At 39.9% G+C, this 19,628-nt stretch overlaps 2 protein-coding genes across 2 annotated transcripts; one reads left to right on the plus strand and one right to left on the minus strand.

The window, feature by feature from the left end:
- Positions 1-499: 499 nt before the first annotated feature.
- On the minus strand, positions 500-4,989 carry LOC135349647 (caspase-8-like). The gene is made up of 4 exons (XM_064548191.1): positions 4,203-4,989; positions 4,086-4,145; positions 3,958-4,002; positions 500-948 (listed from the first exon to the last, which is right to left on the minus strand). The coding sequence occupies exons 1-4, from the start codon at positions 4,987-4,989 to the stop codon at positions 647-649; spliced, it is 1,194 nt and encodes a 397-aa protein (XP_064404261.1). The 3' UTR covers positions 500-646.
- A 29-nt stretch (positions 4,990-5,018) lies between these two features.
- Positions 5,019-18,451, plus strand: LOC135349648 (uncharacterized). Its single transcript, XM_064548192.1, has 13 exons — positions 5,019-5,187; positions 5,370-5,435; positions 6,259-6,309; positions 6,377-6,455; positions 7,429-7,604; positions 9,961-10,056; positions 10,366-10,416; positions 10,472-10,568; positions 10,813-10,837; positions 10,940-10,974; positions 13,218-13,384; positions 14,663-14,815; positions 18,217-18,451. The coding sequence occupies exons 1-13, from the start codon at positions 5,161-5,163 to the stop codon at positions 18,364-18,366; spliced, it is 1,173 nt and encodes a 390-aa protein (XP_064404262.1). The 5' UTR covers positions 5,019-5,160; the 3' UTR covers positions 18,367-18,451.
- Positions 18,452-19,628: the final 1,177 nt, after the last annotated feature.

The following is a 19,628-nucleotide window of genomic DNA, read 5'->3' on the forward strand; positions in this document are numbered from 1 at the left end:
TACTGCAGCATCTTTGAGACCTGCATAATTCCAATCGCAGGCATGGTTGTGAGACGTGGCTCTTGGACTCCACACCACTCACGTCAATAACTGTCAGCTATAAAAGTGCATGCACGAGATTGATTCTAACCAGAGGAGGTACATCGGCCTGGGATCGATATTAGATCCACCCACTTGAATAGTGCTGAATGTCTGTTCTTGTCTTGTGTATACACAAACATGCACAAAATTTAATGATACAGCTTCACTAGTCACTGGTGGCCAGTGGGTAAAGCACTCGACTCAAGATCAGAAGGTTGAGAGTTCGAGTCCCATCAGTATAGTAGCAGAAACATTTTCTAAGGAGTTTACTCAGCTTTGCCCTGAAAAATGAGTAGGTGTTCATCTCTGTCCACCGCATCCTGACGGATGGGATGTAAAGCCGGAGGTCCCGGGGGATCTGACCATAGATTGAAGAGTTAGCTCTTCAATCTATGATCTGACGCAATAAGCTTCAAGCTTCCTTCAAACCCTCGCCAGCCACAACAGTGGTAAAACCTGGCAGGGTTTCGTAAAGGAAAAAAAACTTTATTTGTCAACCCTGTACATGCAGCCAAAAATATAGGTTCTATAGAAGCGACATTAAGTTCACTAATCGTTGAAAAAATCATTGTAGTGAGTTAAAAGCTATAGTTGCTGCTGATTCTTGTGCTTTTTGTGTTGAAGAACGCACTTCTCCATCTATATATCCGATCTGAGGAGCCAAGACTGTGGCTTGATACCCTCCCCTGACTTCTTTGTACTTGTACTCAATTTTTACGTTTCTGTCACACCTTTCCTTCAGCAGTGCTTCAAGCTGGGCAATAGGGTTAGTAACTATAGCTATTGGTGCTAATGATGAGGTGGCCAAAGGAGGTTCAACTTCAGAGGATCCAATTGTGGTAGGTACAGTAGGTGTAGTAGACTGACCTGCATGGGAGTAGAGTAAACAACCGATTATCGAACACGTGCTATTTTCGAACGCTTGTTCTCGAGGACAGCAGCTCAGAGCACTAAGCTGATAGCACCTAGGTATAGACAAGGTAAGGCTCTATTCAAGTCTAAACTCACGGCCAACCAAAAGCTTCTTCGGCGGAGTGACAGGGCCAAATACTCGAACAGATTTAGCTTGAACATAGCCATGATTCTTCGAACTCTCTCTCTCGTATCGACAGAAGGCTCTAAGCAGCTAGCTATAATGCATGACCGTAATCTACAACTAGTAAACTATGTACAGCTCTGGTTTCGAGGTCTGACTCCAAACCGTTAGATAATGGTGGCCTCCTAGTTCGAACTAAATCTGTTCGAGTATTTGGCCCTGTCACTCCGCCGAAGAAGCTTTTGGTTGGCCATGAGTTTGGACTTGAATAGAACCTTACCTTGTCTATACCTAGGTACTATCAGCTTAGTGCTTTGAGCCGCTGTCCTCGAAAACAAGCGTTTGAAAATAGCATGTGTTCGATAATCGGTTGTTTACTCTATATGGACGAATAGAGTTTAATGCAAAAAAAAGAAAAAGATTGCATAAATTAACACTATAATCTCCTAAAAGCCTACATGTAGCAACAAATAAATAATTAACCATGGTCATTACCCGAGGGCGGCCACGGGTATAGTAGTCCGTTGGTTTGTTTATGTGTGACATGTGAGTCTACTCACCTGGATGCCATAACACTGCGTTTACAGCATGGATGCCTCCACACAACAAGTTATTAGTTTTAATTGTTGCAGATGTCGATGTTAAAGCTTCTTTGTCGTATAAAAGCGAGCAAAAGCTGAACTTGCACATGGCTACCTCTACACGCAACCTTTATTCGAGGTAGAGATCTACATAAACAGTTATTTGCAGCTGAAGTGATCCTTTACCGGTCTGTGTTGAAAGTAGAATTGTAGGTTGTTGCTTTTCATTACTGTTGTATAACTGAACACTCTTCTGGTTTTTATATTCATGCCAGCAGCCGAGGGTTAGCACTTCAGTGCTCTACTTGGTTTGTTTGTTTGTGCATGTGTGACATGTGTGACATGTATGTGAGTCTACTCATCTTGGATGCCATAACACTGCGTTTACAACATGGATAGCCTTCACACAACAAGTTATTAGTTTTAATTGTGGCAGATTTCGATGTTGAAGCTTTGTTGTCATAATAAAAGCTAATAAGCTTAAATCTGCACGTTGAGCTAGCTATACATGCGGATTTTATTTGAGGCACTTATTTGCACTGAAGTGATCCCGTACCAGGAACAATGGAAAGGGCACTCAGTAGAAAGCTAGACCTGTGCCTAGTTTGTTGTCTCGGGAGGCTTCTTGGCTGACTCTAGTCTTTATCCTACTCCAGGAGCCATACTTCTCTAAGACTTCTTTGCTGTGATCCTAGTCCACAGTGCATGCCTCATGTACCACTAAAACTCAAATCAATGTTTCAGCATGCCTCCAGTCTGGTTTAGTTTTATTGCTCCTGAGTTACTGTGCAAAAAAAAATCAGAGGAGTGATATCACTTCTCTGATTTTTCTATTCATGTCACTAGCCGAGGGTTTGCACTTTAGTACTCTAGTTTGTTTGTGTGTGACATGTGAGTCTACTCACCTTTAGTTTTGCTTCATTGTTGTATAAATGAGAAAAAGCTAAACTTGCACATTGGCTAGCTCTACACGTGACCTTTATTCAAGGTAGATCTACATATTTGCAGCTGAAGTGATTCTTTACTGGTCTCCAGTAAAATTGTATTCTGTAACTGAACACTCCTTAGGTTTTTATGCATCTATTTATTCATGTCAACAGCCGAGGGTTAGCACTACAGTGCTCTAGTTTGGTTTGTTACCCGAGGCTATGCCGCGGCCAGCGGGTATGGTAGTCGTTTGGTTTGTTTGTGTGTGACATGTGAGTCTACTCACCTGGATGCCGTAGCACTGTGTTTATACAGCATGGATAGCCTTCACGCAACAAATTATTAGTTTTAACAGTGGCAGACTTTAGCATCGCTATGGAATAAAAGTGAACAAAAGCTAAGAAGCCTGAACTTGCACGTTGGCTTGCTAACACGCGATCTTTATTCAAGGTAGATCTACCTATTTGTAGCTGAGTGATCCTTTATCAGGATCAGTGGACAAAGGGTTCTATTAAAAGTAGAAAGCTAGGGTTAGGGTTATAGTAGTTGTTACTTCTTATTACTGAATACTCCTCTGGCTTCTATAATTTTCTTATTCATGCCGAGGGTTAGCACTTCAGTGCTCTAGTTTGTTTGTGTGTGACATGTGTGTCTACTCACCTGGATGCCATAGCACTGCCTCCACACAACAAGTTATTAGTTTTAATTGTGGCAGATTTCGATGTTAAAGCTATAAAAGCGAGCAAAAGCTAAGAAGCTTAAACTTGCACATTGGCTAGCTCTACACGCGACCTTTATTCGAGGTAGAAAGTTATTATCGTAAATTATTTGCAGCTGAAGTGATCCTTTACAGGTCTCTATTAAAAAGTTGAATTGTGGTGTTTGTTGCTTCTTTATTATTGCTACTCCGGTTTCTATAGATCGTATTATACAGCCGAGGGTTAGCACTTCATGCAGTGCTAAAGAGCACTGATTTTTTGAGTGTATACCAGCAAGAGTAGAGAGAGTATCGAACGAAGGCATACTACACATCTGATGTATGCAGAGAGTAACGTGACTTCCTGTATCTGTCATGGGCTTGGAATTTGCACACCATGCACTGATCAATCAAAGTGTGGGTGATGTAATCTGATAGATTGATAGATTACATCACACACACTTGGATTGGTCAGTGTGCAAATTCCAAGCTTGTGACAGATACAGGAAGCCTCCGCATACATATGATACACACTATAATACCTAAGTTTGATACTCTCTCTCTATTATAATTTTATACTCTTGATACCAGTGATTATATAGTTTGCACCTACATGTAGCGTGTTTGACTCTTACCTCTATCAATCAATGGGTGTGACGGTATGAAATGAGGAGAGGAATCTGTGCACAAAAACGTTAGCATGGTAAGAACAAGAAGACCACCACAATCGATCAAGAGTGATAGACAAGTAATTTTTTCTCACTATATCCATGTGGAGAGGTTCCTTGATGCACATAATGTTGAGTGGCTTCGTAACAGAACACTGGAGATTAAAGATGTACATTGTATTTCTTTAGGCATCAAAATGGAATACACTCACCGTTTAACTCTTCAGCTTCGTCCAAAAAGAATACGTGATCTAGAAGTGTGTTTTCGGCTATAGCTTGCTGTATGCAGTCGAATTTCGGTTCGTTGAACATCTCGTTAACGTGCCGATTTACTTCAATCAGAATATACCCAATATCCTTCCCTCGGTTTGTGTCCTTTTCAAGCTCAGCTACAAATGCTTGAGTCCAGAAACCACCTTGAGGTTTGTGTCCCGGAATCTCAAATGCTTTCGTGGCAGGTAGGGTAGAGCGTAGTAGAAGATAGTTAGATAATGCAGACACTCGTGAATGAACAGAATCATCACCACCTCCACGAGGAATGGGCTCACTTGTTGACCCACCACGACAAGCGTCAATGAAAAAAAGTTTCGGCACATGTCTCAAGTCAGGCTTGTTTATTGGTAGGAAAGGCCACATAATATCCCTGTTGACATCAATTTCACCATCACGAGTGTGTATACAATCGTTTTTGTCTCCATGTCCAGCAAAACAGAAAACTATTCGCTTGTACCGTGGATCGTTCTTTGCAAATCCAGTCGGAAAGTGTACAGCTACAGCATTAACAGCTTCAATGATCTTTTGCTTAGGGGCATTGCTTAATGGGACAACAGCATATTGCAAATTCTCAAAAACCAAACATGTTTTAGTGAAATCATGAATGACTCCGTAGAGAGTATCCTCACGTTTATTGAATATCTTGCTCCACTGGTTTGCTACCACAATAGCCACCCCTTTGGCTGAAGGCTTCTGCTGCAAGGTGTGCTCTACAAGTGCCTCCATCCATTCAAAGTACAAGAATTGAAAGGCTTCAGGGGGATTCCCCTTACAATTTATTACGCCTGGTCTCTTGTTGTCTCGAGGCTAGTCAAGCGAGTCATCAGCTCATAGAGCTAGAGCAAAGCATCTCTTCTTTATCTAGATCTATGATCAGCTACATGTACTATTAAAATTATGACAGAGCAGGCTATTGAACATGAGGTAAGTTGAGGTCATATCACCGATGGATATATATCATCTACGGACCCATCAAGTGGCATGGCATAACTAGACTAGATCTCTATGAAGTCTATACGCCTTGATCTACGGTAGATTTGATCCAGGTCTTGACTATAGCTATGTACTCCAATATTTTATTATCTAGTTCTACTTCCCCACTGTAGAATGACCCCCTCCAACCAGGTCAAAGGTGTATGGCAGTGCAGGACTTTGACGGACAAGAGGAGGGGGTGGGTACCTTACATACTGTACTTTCGATTTAAGGCAACCCTCCAAATATGCGACACCCTTGATCTTATTCTGACCTCTAAAAGTAGCGACTGCTGCGTTGACAATTATTTTTTTATGTTGCGTCCTAAATAGAGGTCAAAGCATAGCCTCGATTACAGGCCGCTAGTAATTTAAGCGGCCTGTAATCGAGGATAGTAAAGTATAACCTCCAATTAGAAATTAGATGTTACCTCTAAATATACGACACCAGGACTTCAACAAAGAAACGACCTCTGGCTTCATAATTATAACCTGCAGCGCCGCGCCACGGGTTATAGTGGTCACTCAGTCTGTCTGTCGGCCTATCTGTCGTTTTGTGTATTCTGAGTATACTCACCTGGATGCGATAGCACTGTGTTTGTTCCATGGATAGCCTCATCACAATAAGGTATTAATAGTAGTTTTAAATTTGGCAGATTTTTCATTGTCGAATAAAAGTGAGCCAAAGTTAAGAAGTTAAAAAGCTCGAACCTGCACGTTGATGTACACGTGGCTTTTATGTTTCATGCCCCCAAAACAGACCAGGGTGGCAGGCAAACAAATAATTATAACCACACACCACAAAATTAGCGAAACATTACTTCGTTTTGCTAGATCACGTTGCCATACTGACCTTTTACCTGGACCACTAATTTGTTTGTTTTTTTACAGCATTCTGCGACCCGGAAAATCCGTGAAACATAGTTATGGTGTGGCCATAGTACATGGTGTACCACTAGTCTATAGTTTGTAGCTGTAGCTGCTAGATCTTATGTACCTTTATTTTTTTAATGTAATGTGCAGGACCTTCCATTTAAAATTGGTGAGAAAATCATAATAGTCGAACCGTGTGAGGTAAGCAAAACATGTTCGCATTTATGACTTATGATTTGAACATTTTCATTGTACGTGTAACTTGCAGCTGGTGTTCTGGTACAAGGCACGCAATGAGGGAGGAAGCACAGGTGTTGTACCCAGGCCATTCCTAGTCCCAGTGGAGGGTGAGTGGCTGTGTGCTATACATTGTGTGGACTCTAGTTCTAAGTGTACGGTGGTTTTCAGCTCACAAGTTCTGTGGTCAATTATGGCTTCGTTGACAAGTATGCCAGGGAATGCTAACTTTTTATCTTATATACCGTATAGCGCGAAATTTTCGAGGAACTTATATTTCGTGGAATGGCCTCTAAAAGCATTTCGTTGCACAATGTTCGCGGAATGACTGCTTACCGGAAGCCACGCCTTTAAATCTTGCATGTTATAGCAGGTAAAGAACGATTTTCGTGGTCTTAATTTTCGTATAGGATTGCTAACCCACGAAATCCACGAAAATTAAGCCCCTCGAAAATTTCGCGCTATACGGTATAGATAGAAGCGCTTTTTATTATTACAGCCTTTTACGAGTCAAATCCCAAACTACTTCAATAAATGTGAACTAATGTACACTGTACATGCTGTCATGACATCCTTGTGTTGAACCTAATCCATACCTGCATGCCGTTCCTAATTGGTCAACAGATATACCTAAATAAATGTTCCTTTAGAAAACTATGTATTACACAAACAGTCGTAGAGTGTTAATATATATACGCAGGTACCAATCCACACAGAATAATAAATACTGTAACATTAGTTATAATTGTAGAGTTACGAATAGTAATAGCTGTATGTTAATATTTTCATTGCTGTACTTGCACTCACCTGTGTTGGTCGTAATTATATAGCACGAAATTTTTGAGGGGCTTAATTTTCGCTGTTTCCCTAGGTTAGCAATCCTACACAAAAATTGTCCTTAATTAGAATACTATAATGTGGAAAGATTGAAGGTATGGCCTGGGAGCGTTTCTGGTCTCAACCCACAAAATGTATTCAACAAATTTTTAGAGGAAGGCCAGTCCACGAAATTTACGTGCTATACGGTACACAGTAGCAGCTCCTGGCAGTAGTCATTAATATGTTGGGTATAACCTCCTCCAGATGCTCCACCCCCTCCCCTTCCCCCTAAGGAGACTACTCCCACCCAAGTGCCAGTTGGAGGCTATGTACAGATGAGCTCTGCTGTCCCCATCGTTACCCAAGGTGTCACAAGGGAGGGCTACCTTCACATCAATCCCAGCACTTTCCAGCAAAACTCAAATGACCCTGATGATCGGGTAAGTCACAATAGCCGTAATCGTCAGAAATAAAGTAGTAATTACAAAACTAATTATGGAAGTACATGCATGAGTTGAATTAATTGGGCTCGAGTTGTATAATTACTAGCAGTAGAGCACGAGGGTATGACGTAATAACTTATTCTGGTTGTTCAAGGATCATTACCTAATGGACCGATCAGATTGCAGGATTCTACCCGACTACAATAGGATTCGCCACGCATCAATGCACTCCAGTTTCTTGTAAAGCTAATAGGGTGGTGGGTGGTACTTTAGGTTGAATTGGTCTGCAGGCATATTGACCACATCCTGTGTGGTATTTATATTACCAAGGGCGTATACAGAGAAGAGGGCATGCAACTCACCCTATTCTCAGAATCATCCGACTTTGTATTAAGCTATTTTTAGAACTGCCCACAAAAATGCCTACGCGTAACCTTTGACCGCACAAGGTAAATCAAGGTTATTTTTGTATATCTGCAGCTACTAGGTAGCTAGCTAGCTAGCTCGATTACAGCATAGTAGTTCTCAGCAGCAGTATGGCTCGTACTAGCAGTGTCAAAGGCAAAGGCAAACCATCCAACAGTTGCAACGCCAAGAAGATGAAACCTAGGTATAATAAACCTGTCTTCCTGAGTCTCTGGTACTTCTTAACAATACGCCCAGCACATAACTTCCCGCTCGAAGGGGTTGTCTTGGACCTGACTGGACTAGGACTGGTCACGACACTTCGATCTCACTGCACTGTTAGCTAGCTAGCTAGCAAAGGCAGCTCTCTCTGATGTACACACCCATAATTATAACTCCGTAAATAACACCGTCCACTTGTTCACGTCCGTATACTAGATTCTATTTTTAGTATATCCGGCCTCTGATACAAAGTCGGATGAGTACGTACGGTACATAGTGAGTTGCATGCCCTCTTCTCTGTATACGCCCTTGGTATTACCCATGCTGTATTTACAACAGTAGTGCAATCCTTTGATGTCTGACCACAATGAGCAATAAGTGCTATACCCGCAAAATGTGCTTACATTGGAGTGCACAAAGATTTAATGCATACTTGATTACGGTATTTGTGCTGCTGTTGTGCATTCCAGCTACATGTATGTTTTAGATGCCGATACATTGCATCAACGTGGTAGCCTTGAATCCAGGTCGCTATAAAAGACAGCCTGGTACACACACATGTGCCAACAAGGTAAATTTTACTGCCAGTAAAGTTATTGGTATAGTATGAGTTAAGGTGGAATGGAGTAGGCTAGCTAACTTAGCACACTCTCAAAACAACAACAAAAATGAGATTTATTATGCGTTTTATTATGTGCCTGGACTTCGTTAAATGCAAATTCGCTCAAATTAGTCCGTTTGTGATAATTATAGTAACTAAGGTACGGAAACAATTTACTAGTACTAAGTAGATGTATGTCGATTACAGATGTTGAGTAATGGTTCGTATGCCCAAAACGGGGTGTATACCAGGCTGTCTTTTCAAGCGGAAAGGCACGTAATAACCTGGTGGTGGTTAATTGGACAGTCCTTATACTTATACGTACGTTCATATATTATATACGTATAGGATATACCACACCTAAGAGGAGGATATATGGGGTGCATATCCTCCGAGTAGGTGTGGCATATCTGACTTATACCACGTGACCGCAGCCACTATAAAAGGACCTCCCCCTGGTAACCATTCAATCCACGATGCAGGCTGTAAAAAGAACAAGACTATGCAGGCGTCAAAGAGTTAGTTAAGCAACGCCTCGACTCATATACAGATGCTCAAGAGCTCAAGCATTGACCATTCGACGTCCCTTACTGGAGTTGCAAGCTCTTCTTGGATAAAATGTATCTAAACCACGCCCATGGACCATGGAAGCTTAGCCATCTTGTTGGAAAGCAGCTTCCGTGTTTCTGCCGTCGCTTTGAGTGTCAAGCATGGCTCTTTTCTCTTTGCTTACTTTCTTGAACAAATGGAAAAAACACTTGAAAACTGTGCATGGGGCTGTATAATATATTTCTATAGCTGTTTACCAATGAGATCAATCAATGGTGACGTACTAAAGTGTGGTAAAAAATAGATTACCGTATAGCAGGTAATTTTCGGGGGGCAAAAGTTAGTGGTTGAGCAATATTTAGTCAGTTTGTGGTTTTGTGGTTGCTGTTTGCACTGCATGCACGCTTCATGCCCCCGGAAATTACCAAAGTGAATCTTGTAGATATTTGATCCCAATCAGACCATGCATGTGTTGATTTCCTGGTTAACGATATTCCCAAATGTGTCTGATACTGCACATCAACTTTAATGTTGTCTGTCTATATGCATTATCTCTGCATGTTTGTCCATCCTCAGAGAGCGTTCATTGCCCAAGAGAAGGAGAAGAGAAGGCGACTGAAGCCGGGGACTTTGGTTATGGGCATTTGCCAGTTTGTAGGGCAAGAGGCTGACGTGAGTTACAGACTATACTCACAACTTAATTTTGGCAATGTCTTTTTGTTTTTATCATGCTGATATATATTTTGTATACTCATAGCAGATCATGACAACAATTCAGCTTATCTTGATGCTTGTTTTTACCCTTAAGTCGAGCTACATGCATGTATACATGTACGTATTGTATCTCAGTTTTTTAGATTGCCATACTTAGTCTAATGATAAGGTCTTAAGTTTTATGTATGAATTACACAAGTTTCATTGTACCTCAGAAAACAAATATCAGCATTCCATCCACTGTAAAGAGCACTTTTGTCAATGCAGGATCTTTCTTTCAATGTGTATGAGGAGATGATGATTATAAATCCACTTCCTGTAAGTGCTTGTCTCATTATTCATTGCTGAATTGAGCCCAGATTTCCCCCATTAGGACTTGTGCTGGTACACTGCTCAAAAGACAGACCATCCTGAGGCGAAAGGGTCCGTCCCTATCACTCATACGACACTGGTCTACATCTCTGATGATGGTAAAGCAACATCTCTGTAGAATTACACATCTGACATACAGTTAGGGAGCATTGTCTAACTATACATGTGCATGCATGCATACACATGTTATGTGTTTTTGTCATCGGGACCCATTGAACCCTCTTTGTGGTCAGATAATTGCTTATCAAAAGCTATGAAATAACATACACTTCTTCACTGTCACCCATTAATGTTTGCTTATAAACTTTTACACTATATGCACGCATATACACACACAAACAGAAGATGATTTCTCTGACCATAAAGTGTAAGTTTTTTTGCAAGAAATGCATAGTATGTTTGCTTTTGCATGTGTCTATCGTTTGACACCTTGCAAGAATAATTTATACAGACGTTCTAAATACTGCAGGTCTTCTGCCCCTGCTCATGACATGCTATATGATGGTAAGTTATATAGTGTCATTTTTACGGTATATGTTTTTAAATTACGTATTATAATTATACAACTGTGTGATAGTCTATTGCTATATAGCTTGGAAGTTTTTACTAGAGAACATAGTATTATTCATAATAGACCATTAATAATTATGTTAAAGGTAAGATATAGTTACCGTATAGCTATTTTCGTGTGGTGGAAATTTTCGTATATTTCCTATACTGAAGAGCATCGTATGAAAATTAACCGTTCAAAGTATAATTATGCCTTGGTGCGCATGCGCAAGCGAGGTACACGATAGTGTGCGTGTGTGTGTAGACTGCTACAGCTGCTCAATGATCAATGAAGTGCAAGTAAGAGCAGTGCTTGCAGCCTAGAGAGTAAAAAAACGCAAATTTGCTGGTATTGGTACATAAATGTGAATATCTTGTGACGGGGAAAATTCTAGCTGATACCATTGTGTAGATAAGAGAATACTCTAAAATATACGCAAAACTGTTTCTATAGAAACCAAAGGTGGTGGGTATGTGGTGGTTTATATAAGAGCAAAAATATTCTATGGTGGACATCGTTTAGCGATGGAAGAGACCAATTGTTGTCGGCTAAGGTAAGGGAACTCTGGCACAAGATTCCTTATCTAACATATGCATGGTTTTGGAAGTTTACATAAACTGATTACTACTCAATTATCGAGTTTTTGGGGTGCCTTTTCGCTTAGCGATGGAACTCAAGCAAATTATTGTCGGCTAAGGTCTAATTGTTTTTGCGCATTAATTGTTAATAAATATTATTTTCTATCTTTTGATACAAAAAATGTGTCTAAAAATACTTTAGTTTAGGAGATAGTTGATGTTACACACATTTCTTTACGATCACCCCCATTTTCACCTTCCACTACAACAACTTTTGGGGAAATATTTTCGAATAATGTTGTTATTCATTCACCTATATAAAATGGTATCAGCACAATTTCTTAGAAATATTCCAATCTTGAGATACATTTAAGTACAACTACTCACCCTATTGTGGTATTACTCTCTAGGCTGCAAGCACAGCTGTAGCTAGTTTTAGTCATGTTTTCTTGGATTTTAATTCATGGATTTGCAAAATAATGCTTGGTTCTCGAGTTATGCTGCCTAGTTTTGCTTACAAATGTATTTGGAATGCCATTGTAACCTTTTCAGAAGAGTGTGTAGAAAAACTTGTCCCTGGAGTGTTATACTCTACTTAGTAGTTAGCTCTGCACTAAAATGGTAGCTATTGGTAGCTGCAAGCGTTAGAATAGCCTCCTTCACAAGGCCTAATTATTAGGCCTGCTACTGACTGCTTGCGCATGCGCAAAATTATTGGATAATATTCCCGTAATGTTTTCCATTAAACTGAATTTTTACCCGAATTATATCCTGAATAACATAATTACTATATAGACGAAGAATACTCTTCATATTAAAAGTCAGACACAGAGCTATATAGCTAGCTAGCTAGAGACAGAGCTGTATTGGTTACAGCAGCAATTTCTTTCTGATAGAGTCGACTTTCACCAAGGTTAGTGTCAGATGGGCGTGGCCTATCCATATAGGCTATTATCAGCCTTCCCTCCGTTCAGAGGATTGTTATCCACACTGTTGCAGGCTGTGAGTCCTTTGTTAACATAGCAGGCTAAGGGTAGCTATTAGAATGCTATCACACGGGCTAGAAACCTTCACAATCGCACTTCTATCCACTTTCTTCAATCCACTTCCGTTCGTTGTGACGTCATTGTTTTACTGAGCATTATACGATGATATCCGGAGTCCCCAGTTTCTGGGGATTATGTGGCGCATGCGCAAACAGTCGATACCAGGCCCTCTCTTCGAGGAAGAGCGGCCTGGGATCGAGGCTAGCGTTAGAAAAGAGCTGCAAGGCTCTGCTGGTGCCACTAACTCTTAGCACCATCTACTGCATTTCCTAGAAACGCCACTAATTGGCCCTAGAAGAGTACCGTATGGTGAGTAATTCTCGTTGGTGCAAATTTTCTTATGAACTACCCATTTAGTAACGTGCAGTAAAATAGTTTAGAGGTTTTAATTTTTGTATGATTTTTCGTATGATACTTTTCATTATGCGAACATTTCCACCATACGAAAATAACCCGCTATATACGATATAATTATGTATACACAACGTATGGTTCACAATAGCTTACGAATTGTGATTGATACAGCTCGGACTGTTCATGTGTTAATTAGCTCTGTACTCGATCCTCATCCAGACATCAACGACTTTGTGAGGCAGTCGGGGTGGTTCTCCTACCCTGGGTTAGCTCATGGAAAGGTAGCACTGCAGCATGTTCTGGCCAGCAAGTGTAAACTGAGTCACCAACAGTACATGACCTGTCAAAGGGCAGTGTACAGAATGACCTACCGACAAGATGAGAAGGTAAATATTCAAATCATTCGTTTCGAGCAGATACCTAATTTGTGTACTGTATACAGTGGACCTCCATAAAACGAACACCATTGAGGAACAGCCTTTTGGACGTTATAGAGAGGTTGTTCTTCTTTGGGAGGTTTCGATTGCCAGCTATGTATGCTCTATGAGTCATTTCTTGCTGCAAATGAATCTTGGAGCATTGCTAACTGCTTCTTTAGCTCATACAAGCTTTGAAAAAGCTGTAGGGACGAGATACAACTAGGTTTTCACGATTGTGCAAATAATGCTATCTCAACAATAATTTTCTCCTAATTCTGGATGTGGCTGTCTGTTCTGGGAGGTTATTTTCCATTGGCATTTGCTAAAGCTCAGAAGAGGAACAGCTGCTTCCGAGGACTTAATTGAATTCCACTCATCTACTCTCTTTCTTTATTATCTCCAATCCACGTGGAGCTAGCTGAGTGGAATTCTATAAAAGTTCTCCGGAAGCAGCTTTAAGACCTTTTGACCCTGATGATCCTCCTCTGGCTAAAGCTGATTGGGGACTAGAAAGCTGCTCGTTATACGGAGTAGAGAGGTGGCCGTTCCTGAGAGGTTGCTTTACATTGAAGTCATGGTGTAGTTTCAATCCGAACCTGAGCTCTTGGCCATTATATAGCGTGTGGTTGCTTTTCGGAGGTGATCGTTAATGGAGGTTCCACTGTACATGCATGTACACATAATTATTAATTACCAGCACTTGCATGGGTCAGATACTATTTCTAAGTAGTGATACAAATTTGGCACTTCTCTACCAATAATTATTATTGCGTTAATTATTCTATTTTCCATGCCAAACAAAAACAGAGACTTGGCATCAGTCTCAGGAAGAGATCTAGAGGCAGTTTCCAAATTTAATATTGTCAAAAAGAATAGTAGGGAATGAAAGTGAAAATTATTAAAACCATATAGCGGGTAATTTTCGGGGGACAAAATGTTCGTGATTCAGCAATATTGAGACATTTCGTGGGTAATATTTTCGTAGTTGCTGCTTGCACTGCAGGTAAAGGTAGGCAAGGTCGCTTCATTCGTGGGTAAAATATTCGTAGTTAGACCTTCAACCACGAAAACCACGAATATTTTGCCCCACGAAAATTACCCGCTATACGGTAGTTAGCTTGCTTACCTTCAACAGCAAAATCCTTATCGTAGTACAACTGTTTCTGAACCTTTCAATTCATTATACATGCACTTACTAATTATAGTGTTACCCCTCCCCCACATATATATACTACACATGTACAGGTGTACATTGGGAAAGCCCATGTGCTACACGAAGAACTTAGTAAACACTTTGATTGTTTCAACAAGAAGAGGGAGGAGATAAGAGAAATTGACGATGAGCTGTGTCATCACACTGAGATGTCTGGCTGGGACCTTACTGTTTGGGTTCTCGAGGTGGGTCATTGGTTCACTACTATTTCAAAGTAAAACACTGCTAACCTATTAAATACACACATGCATGCATACCGTACCCTCGCAAAAATATGCCCATCCCCTACTTTTCCATGTTCATTCTTATTGTGCTTTAATCGTACATGTATATACCCATGCATCATTGTTGCATCATTGTTGTTGTAAATGAGATGTTCATACACTAGAAATGACTGAAAATACATAATAACCACAATTCAGTGTAAGCCTGGGCGTATATTCAAGTGAAAACTCGTCGTTTGCGATTATGCTCCCAGTCCCCTATATAATCAGCCTAAGTTCATGTAAATTGAAACTTTTACATTCGCATTCAGGGTATATGCTGGGAAACGATCGACCATGTGATTGTTGCTAAAAAGGATTCAAAGTCCATGCATAATTAATGGCTGTGGCTGTTGCTCTCATCTCAGTGCAGTACAGCTTTGTAGCTCTTTTCTCACTCTTGCAGCTATACCAATATGGCTAGTGATTAGTGCAGAGCTAATAAAAGTACTGCAGGTTGCTGATGCCTCGGAAGATGTGTCAAAGCTACCAACATAAAGCTATACTATAGCTGTTGCTAATAATTATTAACACTTAATGACATGCAGGATATAATTTATCATGATGAAAATGTTATATGTGGGGCATTATCACAGGGAAACTTGAAATGATCGATCATGAAAAAGGATGCCAAAAGTACCAAGTCTTAAATGGCTGCATCAGTATAGCCTAGTTTGCCAGCAATTTTCTCACTATTGAAGCTACTAATAGCTCTAGCGTTCTATATAGTGTAGAGCTAACTATACTAAGTAGAGTATAGCAACACTCCATGGAAAAGTTTTGCTACGCACTATATATTCTGAAAAGGCTGCAATCCGGGCCTTTCAAATAAGCCAAAACTATAGGCATAACTCGAACGAAACTTTATTTTGCAAATCCAATCCAAGGAAACATGAAGCCTATAGAAACTCTTACTTGCACTTCATTGATCCACTGATTGAGCAGCTGTATATAGCGGTCTACACAGACACACACACACACAAACACACTATACCGCATTATATATATATATACCCCTTGCTTGCTTGCATGCTCATGCATGCACACACCGAATCATAACTACTGTAAGTAGTCCATAGAGTAAAACAACACTCCCATAGATAAGTTTTGCTATACGCACTATAATTATAAGTATCTGAAAAGGTTACATTGACAATTCAAGTATAAAGTATATTAAACTTGAGAATAAAGCATCATTTTGCAAATCCACAAATTAAAATCATGACTATAGAAGACTATAGAAGCGCTTACTTGCATTTCATTGATCATTGAGCAGCTGTATAGCAGTCTATATATACACAGACAGATGACAGACACAAACACATGCACCATCGTATCTCTCGCTTGCGCATGCGCACACCGAGGCATAATGACACTCTATATAGGAAAGCCTTTGTACTAACTCCATTAGATTTGGTTATTTACCATGCATTGAACTTGTTTCTGCTATACTGTATATTATTATTTTGCCTACACCCGCGAGCGGACTATTGCATAATAATTATATAAGGCAGATATATAAGATCTGCCACATGTTTCTATATACTATAATTATAGACCCACTCTGGCCAAACATCAGTAATACTTGCCCCCTCCCCATGCGCACTAGTCGTTGGTAGATATGCTCAAGATATGACCTATATTATTCTTATGCTTGAGTTAACAGTCAGCCTATCCTTTTCAAATTGCCTATTACTCTTCCCAAATCACCTATTTATTCCCACATTATTCCTCCAAGGCACACAACCACAAATAACATCTATATAATTATATAACGGCCACATAATTATGACTCTATATCTATATACACTGTAGAATTCCAAGGAGATAATTAACCACCAGTATACTTCGTTTGATACTTCATAATAGTACTTTCGTCAGATCTACAAATGTTTATACTATGATTTGTGCTCCTGCATTGCCAAATCCTGCCTATCATTCTCATAAATGTTATAAAAGTGCCTACGTATATAGCTATTATGCCAGCATAATTTTCACCCAAAAAATGTGCCTATATTACCGTATTACTAGAATGTTTTGCGAGTCTCAAACATATGCGAACTTTGCGAGTGGTTGATCAATTCACGACAATAAAATCACAAAGCCTAAATTAAATACACACGATCCTTGCAGGGCGTATACAGAGAAGAGGGCATGCAACTCGCCCTGTTCTCAGAATCATCTGACTCTTATTGAGCTATTTTTAGAACTGCCCACACAAACGCCCACGCGTAACCTTTGACCGCACAAGGTAAATCAAGGTCTGCTTTTTTTTATATTTGCAGGTAGCTAGCTAGCTATCTAGCTTGATTACAGCATAGTAGTTCTCAGCAACAGTATGGATCCTACTAGCAGTGTCAAAGGCAAAGGCAAACCATCCAACAGCTGCAACGCCAAGAAGATGAAACCTAGGTACAATAAACCTGTCTCTGGTACTTCTGAACAATACACCCAGCACTTAGCTTCCCGCTCGAAGGGGTTGTCTTGGACCTGGCTGTACTAGACTGGTCATGACACTTCTCTAAATAATACTGCACTATTAGCTACCTAGCTAGCTAGCAAAGGCAACTCTGATGTACACGCCCATAATTTATAACTCCGTAAATAACACCACCCACTTGTTCACGTCCGTATACATAATAGTTAGACACTGTTTAGGAAGTTTCTACATGATTTAGAAGCCCAAAGGGCTGGTTGTAGTATCCCGATTGCAGTGAGGGTTCTACTAGCCCTGAGGACTTCTAAATCATGTGGAAACTTCCTAAACAGTGTCTAAGCATTTTAGATCATAGCAACCATGAGTATTTAGCCAATCAGATTTGAATGTTCTTATCTAATCTTTGCTACATGATTTTCTAAGTGAAGTACATGATTTTCTATTGAAGTACATGATTTTCTAAATTGGATAGAACACTTCCTCTAACCAATCAGATTGCAGTATTTATGACAAACATGATCTAATGGATTCTATTTTTAGTATATCCGGCCTCTGATACACAGTCGGATGAGTACGTACGTACAGTACATATATAGTGAGTTGCATGCCCTCTTCTCTGTATACACCCTTGCCAGAACGCAATAGTTACATGTAGATCGCAAAAGGTCAATTATTCTGCTGATTTGGCTCATTTGCAAAAGTTTTTCACCTGCAAAATATTCTAGTAATACGCTATATGCTCCGCAAAAGGTCAATTATTTTGTTGATTTGGCTCATTTGCAAAAGTTTTTCACCCGCAAAATATTCTATAGTAATACAGTAATACGGGTATATATATATATGCTCAAAATTATGCAAGCATAATCTACCAACCCCTACCCCACAGGATGAGGATGACTTGGACGTTGAGTGTGGCAAGAAGTCCATTGAACACAATGCCCTCGTCTCTAAAGATGGGAATGGCATCACAGAAGAAATGAGCTTTGGGAACAGAGGAGCCTTCGACAAATTCTGGGACTGGTTCATGCCAAACTAAACACTGCAGTGTCCGTCTCTTTGTGTTAATTCATTTCAGTAATGCAGTATATACATGGATCTCATCAATACATTTTTTATTGTTGCGTCAATTCTAATGTGGTGCGCTTACACTAAAATAATATTAAGCTACAAATGCACTTAATTAATTATTGTACTTACATTAATAGCCTCTAATAGCCTCGTCCAATTGCTTACAGAACTGCTGCGGATAGATTTACGACTCTCCAGAAGCTATATTATCTGAAAGCCTGAAATATTTCGTTTTCTTAATTATATAGGCAGTGGGGGCTTACTATAACCAATTATCTCTCGTGTGCATGAACAATCATTATTACAGGCACAACATAACGTACATGCATGCACATGCAATGGTTCGGTAACAATAAAACGAAAAAAATTGCCCCCAGTATACCTTAAGGTATATAGTATACACAATAATTATATAGGATAACTTTAATTCAATGGGCACTATAAATCTCTCGAAAATGCGTGTGCATTAAAATATTCTCCTATATATAATTACAGTAGCTATAAAATTATCATGCATGCGCGCTGCTCTATACTGGAATGTTATTTCTACAAAACATAATGCAAACTTATAAAAACAATTAAGGTTATAGTTCATCCAACTATACATGTATACCGGTATGTTATTAGGTATATAGATCTATATAGCTTGTTATTTTAACTCAATCATGTGTTAAGTATAAGTTACGCCTGCGTGTACTAGATATAATCGACTCATTCAAGTAAAATTAATTAACGTATCCAATGCTATATAATTATTTTTGGGCTTGCACTACAGCCGGTAACTGATACACCAGGTGACATTTCTGGGCTGAATTTACACACTCTAGTAGAGATGAGGGGGGGGGAGGGACAACACAAGGACATCCCCTGGCGATGGCCATGTATACCATTGCTGTATAACCCCTCTCATATACATGTATATCAGCTAAGAACTATAATTCCCTGAAGTGCACCATGCAAGCATGGTATGCTGATCGATATTAAACACTACTGCACATGAATGCTATGTGGTGAAACAAACTAGTCGAACATGTCCAAAACGTACGTATTTGGTAGTTAAAGAAGAACATGAGGAATCTGCAAAGAAGTGTGTTTATATAGACACAGAATGATAACTACATGGTAAAAGACACCTTGCATGGTGCTGCTATCGGTTCATATCCAATATGTTCCTGAAGAATTAGGTAATAAATGTATCCCCCCCTGCAGGTATACATGCACTAAAGTCTA

This window comes from Halichondria panicea, chromosome 16 (assembly GCF_963675165.1).
Source record: "Halichondria panicea chromosome 16, odHalPani1.1, whole genome shotgun sequence".
In the NCBI taxonomy this organism is placed as follows: Eukaryota; Metazoa; Porifera; class Demospongiae; order Suberitida; family Halichondriidae; genus Halichondria; species Halichondria panicea.